This window comes from Microtus pennsylvanicus, chromosome 2 (assembly GCF_037038515.1).
Source record: "Microtus pennsylvanicus isolate mMicPen1 chromosome 2, mMicPen1.hap1, whole genome shotgun sequence".
Lineage (NCBI taxonomy): Eukaryota > Metazoa > Chordata > Mammalia > Rodentia > Cricetidae > Microtus > Microtus pennsylvanicus.
Window position 1 is genome coordinate 82,502,113 of NC_134580.1, and position 7,551 is coordinate 82,509,663.

General features: G+C 38.1%; 1 protein-coding gene across 1 annotated transcript; it reads left to right on the top strand.

Annotated features, from left to right (window-relative positions):
• The first annotated feature begins 538 nt into the window (after positions 1–538).
• Positions 539–1,474, top strand: LOC142844270 (olfactory receptor 4F21-like). The gene has a single exon (XM_075962606.1). It carries the CDS (start codon positions 539–541, stop codon positions 1,472–1,474), a length of 936 nt encoding a protein of 311 aa, XP_075818721.1.
• The last annotated feature ends 6,077 nt before the right edge of the window (positions 1,475–7,551 follow it).

The following is a 7,551-nucleotide window of genomic DNA, read 5'->3' on the forward strand; positions in this document are numbered from 1 at the left end:
GCATGTATTCATAATCATAATACACCCATGAATGAATATAACTAATGTATGTCTGCCAAAATATTTTAATAATTTTATAAAAATAAATATAAATGAAATGGGTAAAAAACCTTCATTTTGCCACCAGTGAAGCAAATACATGAAATAATAATTTGCAAAAGAGAGCAAGAACACACTATATGGATATTTTCTGTCACCTGAAGTGATTAGACATTGAAAACATCTAGAAAAGAGTTCATAGAATATATTCAGAAATACTGAAAAGCAAATCTACTAAAAGAAAATGTCTGAATGTAGAATTAAAAGGAGGAACCCCATTTGCCCCCTCTACCATATTTATGCTTGTGTTTCTTTAGGGGTACTATGCTGATAACTTTATTATTTTTCATTTTTTTCTTTTGCTATACAACTCAGAGTTTTTTCTCTTGATATTGAAATTCAGAAAATAAAAGAGCCCCACAAGTGGAAAATATCCCTTAATAGCTAAGCTACAATTTCTCCTCATTTCCTAACAAGTGATTTGAAACTGCCCACGCCAATGGATCAACTAAATTACTCCATGGTTTCTGAGTTTGTGCTTCTAGGACTCTCTAGTTCTTGGGAAACTAAAGTTTTTCTCATGCTGACGTTCTCTGCACTCTACTTAGGAATCATTGTGGGAAATCTCTTCATTGTCATTTTGGTAATTGCTGACTCACATTTACATTCACCTATGTACTTCCTGTTGGCCAACCTGTCTTTGAATGATGTGTGGGTTTCTTGTACCACAGTTCCCAAGATGATTTCAGATCTTCTGAAAGAACACAGAGTAATTTCTTTCCGCAGTTGTATGACTCAGATGTGTTTTATCCACATTATGGGAGGAGTGGAGTTGGTGCTGCTCATAGCCATGGCGTTTGACAGGTACACAGCCATCTGTAAGCCTCTGCGCTACTTGACCATCATGAGCCCTAAATTATGCATTTCATTTGTAATTGTTGGCTGGGTCACTGGTGTGGTCCATGCCCTGTCCCACTTCTCTTTTGTTATAAACCTGCCTTTTTGTGGTCCTAATGAAGTAGACAGCTTTTACTGTGACTTCCCCCGGATCATACAACTCGCATGCACTGATGGAGGCAAGTTTGAATTTATCATTGCTGCCAACAGTGGCTTCATGAGCATGGGGACCTTCTTCCTGCTTCTTCTCTCCTATATGTTCATTTTGATCACTGTCTGGAAAAGGTCTTCAGGAGACTTGTCCAAGGCACTTGTCACTCTGTCATCACACATCACTGTGGTTGTTCTTTTTTTTACTCCATGTATATTTCTCTATGTGTGGCCTTTCCCCACATCAGCAGTTGATAAATACCTGTTTATTGCTGATTTTGCTATCACACCTGCCCTGAATCCTGTCATCTATACATTGAGGAACAAAGATATATGGGTATCAATCCAAAGATTATACAAAAGAGTTGGTTATGACAGACTTTGCTGAGTAAATCTCATGTGGGAGCTCTAAAAACATATGGACAACTGTATATTGTAAGGTTCCATTAAGGCACATATTACATAGCCTTGTAACCAACACATGTCACCTACCTCGCAGCGTATTTCCTTTCCCACACACTATTAGTGTGTTGCTTCTGTTCCTTTGAGAAATTATAATACATCACTATGTACTTTTCTTTAAAAAACCCTGTGGATAAATAAATGTGTTTTATAGATTTTTAAACAGTCTACAATGTTCAAAATTAAACATCAATTTTTGGGGGTAAATAAATGAATTATTACAATGAATGCTTCCATATTTAGGTCTTGTGTCTCTAGCTTTTCAGGCTGTATTGTCTCAAAAAGTACACAGAGTTAAAATTTGAAAGCAAAATCTTATTCAGAAGATGATTCAGAGTCATCAGTGGAGAAGCAATACATTAGTTGCCTCTACTGGTTCTTCCCTAAAGGTGACTATATAGATGTCATTTTTTTTCAAATTGTTTCAGTTGTAAGATAAAGTATCCAGCATGGTTCTTCTTTTTGTAAATGTGCAGTTTTTAATATGTTCAATCTGTTTCCTAGAAAATGTCTAAGTGCAGTGTAGAAAACTTGGGAAAGTCATCAAGCAGAGTTGATGGTTAATACACTAAATTAGGGAACTACCAAGTAAACCGATGGTCATAATCTAAAGGCTATGTAACTTATAAAATTATATGTTAAATCATTCCACTTTAATCGTGTGGCACTACCTGTTACATAAGCAAGAAAAATTCTGTTCTCTGAAAATCTCCAATTCTCTATTTTGTATGAGTCCCTTAAAACTACTAACTGATAGTGGCCTTTCATTCATGTGCCTGGCCCAGCAAAGATATGGCCAGTATAGTAGTCTAAGGAACAGAATCGATACCATACCCTAGAAACTGAAATCATCTGACATCTACGGGGTTAAAAACTGACATTTGAATTTTATGTTAAAGTTCTAGATATAGCCCAAATACTGTCTTTATACACATATATACAAATAAAATGATCCACAGAGTAAAACGATGAGCAATGGGGAAAAGGCATATTTGAGAAAAGGGCAATGAGATTGTTATTCATTTGAAAGTGGATAAAATCTATTAACACTGCACACAATATAGCAGAAGTCCAAAAAAAAAAAGAGGCTTTCATCTTACTGGGTAAAGGAGGGTATCTGTGTTGGGGTTGTTTTTTATTGTTGTTACTGTTGCTTTGCTTTTTGTTTATATTAAATATAGATATTTTAGACCCTGAATGTTTTCCCTTCTTCTACTCCTTCCAGCTCCACTCTGCCTCTCCTCCCATCTGTGTCACACTAGAAAATGAGCAGTCACCTAGGGGACAATAATAAAATAATATAAGGTAAAACAAAAATGTACAAATTGGAATAGGGCAAAATGAACAAAGGAAAAGAACACAAGACACAAGAAACACGTATAGATGCAGAGACTTGGTGTTCATATTCAGGAATCACATAAAAGCACAAACCTGGAAGCCACTATATATATATATATATATATATATATACACATATATAAACTCTATAGGACAAAAATGAATGAATACATGAATAACAATATTGCTGTTTTAAAAAACATCTCTTACATGACAAAAGACCTCCAGTGATGCAAGTGAGTTCATTTTCTGTTGGTCATTGACTGCTGGGTTTGCAGAGACTCCCTTGGATAAAGCTGCTTTCTCATTTGCAAATGCTTATCAATTGTAGATAGCTTCAGAGTTAAGGATGCTAGCTGCATCTAATTGCAGCCTTGTACAGGCTACAAGTTTCTAAGGGGGTAAAGCGGTCTGAGCCACACACACACACACACACACACACACACACACACACACACACACACAAATATCCTGGATATTATAATATTTGTACTTTGTGCCTGCAGTCTGTGTCTTCCAATATCTGGAATGGTCTTTCTTTTATTTTCAGGCTTTAAATACACCACCTATCCTCTCTGTTGTGTTTGAAATGTCACCGTTTTGAACTAAAGTCCTCAGAAAGAAGGGAAAAAAATGTATCCCCATGTTAAAGACTCTTTAAAACTATGGATTGCTAAGATGACATGGTGGTTAAGAAAACTTCAGAACCCAGAATCCACACTGAGTTACTCACAAACACCTTTAACTCCAGCTTCAGGGAATCAGACCTAGGATACCTGCATACATACGTACAAACACACACATACACACCCTCTCTCACCCACATGCACACACATACACATAGACATTTACACAGACACACAAACACGCAGACATGGCCTTTGAGAGAAAATGATGCATGAATATCAGTATGGCCGTGATTAACAATAAAGAAGAACCAGATCTGTATTGCCCTGGTAGTACTAGGTTCTTTAGACACTGACATTGTCTTGAGTAGCTAGCTGCACAGAACACAGGCATTCACATAGCCTTTGGTGGTAATAGGAGTCCCAGATAGCAACTCAGATTCTGGTGGCTTTTGGGTCACAGACCCAGATATGTCCCAGTCATGGCCCTTTACAGAAAACTGGGACCAGACAACACCATAGTCCTTTGTGTAAGGAAATACAGGCCACCAAGTTTAGCCTGGACCCAGTGGCAGCTTGCCCTTGGATACCAACAGTGCCACAGGTTGTGGCCTAGACCCCAGTCATCTGTGTGTACTTCAGTGTTACCATGAGCCACAGTCATCAACATAGGTCTCAGCTGAACTAGGACCATGGACCCAGACATGGTTCCTGGTAGCATCTTGGGTCCAGATGTCACCATGACCCCAGGTAGCAGCAGGGGCCACTCGGATTGTCATGACATTCATAGTAGTATCACCCTTGGAAACCCATTTGATCCCAGGTCAGAGCCCAGACCCATGGTATTGGCAAGGCCTTTGTTAGTGTCATTAGCCTTGGACATTATCACAGACACTGGCTGTGGCAGAGTCGTGGACCCAGACATGACCTTGGCAGCAGCTCTGGCAAAGTCATCATGTTCCTTGGTTGGCATCTAAAGTCCACTCATGAATATGACCCCAGTGGTGCCATGGCCATCAGATAACAAAGTGACCACAGGTGGTAGCCCAGACTCTGGACATTCTTGTTGTCATTGATATCAACATAGACTCCAGCTGCTGTAGGATCACATACCCTGACATGGCCCTTGGCAACAGACCAGCACCTGACATCATCCTGGTCCTTGGTGGCAAGCAGGCCACCAACATTAGCCTAGTCCTCAACATGCTCACTTCTTCAGATCTGCCACTTAGCATAACATTCAAGCCTGTCTACTTCTCTTTCTCTCCTATTTCTCCACCATATACTTGTTCATCTTCAGGCTGCTTTGTTATCAGGTGGCCCATGAATATAAACACCACTGTTAAAAACATTGATAACTTTAAGTATACAAATAAGTCATTTAACACAGTAGGCTCACTATTAACTATTTAACTAAATAAAATGAATCTGTATGTATGACAAACACAGGAACATTTACACTGTTGCATTCCTAACAGGTACAGATTTGATACAACCCTAATGTACTGAAGTGGGGAGTAGATAAATAGAAGTGCATACAATGGAATAAAAGTAGCAATATAAAATTATCAATTTAACATCATGGTTTAATCCAAAATTCAGAGAGAAGAAACCTTGAATCAAAAGGGAATATAACATGTGACTATGAAAATCAATGCCATATTAGCATCACACCTTAGATATTTATAACTTCTCAGATATGCATAAAAATGATGCACCATCTTGTGGTAAAAAGTTGGAGAAATGAATTCTTAAATTGTTGGCACAAATACATACCTGCAAATCCAATGTTGATAATCATCTGGAAGATTTCAACACTCTAAAAATTGAAGAAAATCATGTGTTTCAAGTAAATTTGTGCTAGATAGCTTAACATTGGGCAACATGCAAAGCTAATTCTAGTATCATTGTTTTCAAAATGCTTACTAGGTAAAGGCAATATATGTGATATACTGTGTGATGGATGAAATACATAATATTACATATAAAAATATATGGAACACATAGGGTTTATGGAATAAGTTCTATGCCAGGGAGACAGAGACCCACACTGGAGCACTGGACTGAGCTCCCAAGGTCCCAATGAGGAGCAGAAGGAGGGAGAACATGAGCAAAGAAGTCGGGACCACAAGGGGTGCACCCACCCACTGAGACAGTGGAGCTGACCTACTGGGAGCTCACCAAGGCCAGCTGGATTGTGACTGAAAAAGCATGGGTTAAAACTGGACTCTCTAAACATGGCAGACAATGAGGGCTGATAAGCCAAGGACAATGGCACAGGGTTTTGATCCTATGCAATGTGCTGGCTTTGTGGGAGCCTAGCCAGTTTGGATGTTCACCTTCCTAGATATGGACAGACGGGGGAGGACCTAGGACTTACCACAGGGCAGGGAACCCTGACTGCTCTTTGGACTGGAGAGGGAGGGGGAGAGTAGTGGGAGGAGGGAGAGAAGGGTGGGAGGAGGGGGAGAGGGTTGGAGGAGGGGGAGGGAAATGGGAGGCTGGGAGGAGGTGGAAACTTGTTTTTTGTTTTTTTTCTTCCTTTTCTCAAAAAAAAAAAAATACCGAAGAAAAAAGTACATTTGTCAAAATCAATTATTAATGGTGTAATTCTTTTGTATTTTTTAGAGATCAATGATTGTGGTTAGCTATATATTCCTTTTATGTAATAAATTCTAATAGTATGGATATCTGAATGTATTTCACTATTTTTTTTTACTTCTATGACTGTCCTAAGCATACTACAATACTGAACTAAATTATTTAGAGATATCATCATTCCATGTAATACCATAACCTAAAAACAATAAAATTTCTTCAAACAACAAAAAAAAGAGGGATATAATGTCATTGATGGATTTGGAGAACATTATGCTAAGTGAAAAGCCAGGTAGAAAGTAAAACTGTAAGGTGTGCTCTCACTTATATGCAAAGTTTTAAAAAGTTGAATAAATAGAAAAAGAGAAGAACTGTGGTCAATAATAGTATATCACAGAGAAAAAAAGAAGATATCTAAGTTCATAGTTTTATACATAGCAAACAATACTACAAAATTAATGCACTGTATTAAAGCAATAGTTAATTGATTGTTATGGTAAGTTGAAGAGATTTTAGGTGTTTTTTTAATGCATACACTGTGTCTATGTAAAATACTGATATGCAATATTACCATATATATGTAAATAAAAACAAAATAGTGATCAACTTAAGCATATACCATAAGTGAACTTAAAAATAAAAGCAAAATTATACAAATTCAAATAAGATTGTTTGCCTGAGTCCTTGGTGTGTTATGAATTGATCATATAGTGCCAAAAGAGAGTATGAGAGGAAATAAATCACTCCATTGGCATTTTCAGATGTCATGACAGTTGTCTAAATGTGTATGCACAACTGTAAAGCTACAAACAAGAGGAATTTTTCAATGTTCAAAAATATTATTTTATTTATGTGTGCGTACATGTGCACATGAATGTATGTATGCTTACCTCTCTTCATGCAACAACACTTGTTCTCGGATTAGAAGACAATGTGATGGAGTCCAGTTTCTCCCTCCGCTATGTGGGACCTAGTTAAGCCTAATGAATAAACTCAGGTTATCAGGCTTGGCAACAAAACACGTTACATGATAAGATAGCTAATTGGTCACAGCAGAATCACATTATTACAATGGGACACAGTTTCAGATTCAACCAGAATTTAGAGGTAACATTATCAATTTGTGTTGCAAGGAAGGCCCTATTGTTCTTCTCAGCCACCAGGCTTGCTTAGTCCTGAAGTAACCACACAGAAACTGTATTAATTAAATTACTGCTTGGCCCATTAGCTCTAGCCTCTTATTGGCTAACTCTTACACCTTGAGTTAACCCATTTTTTAAATTAATTATTTATTAAAGATTTCTGCCTCCTCCTTGCCACTGCCTCCCATTGCCCTCCCTCTCCCCCGGTCAAGTCCCCCTCCCTCATCAGCCCAAAGAGCAATCAAAGTTCCCTGCCCTGTGGGAAGTCCAAGGACCACCCACCTCCATCCAGGTCTAGT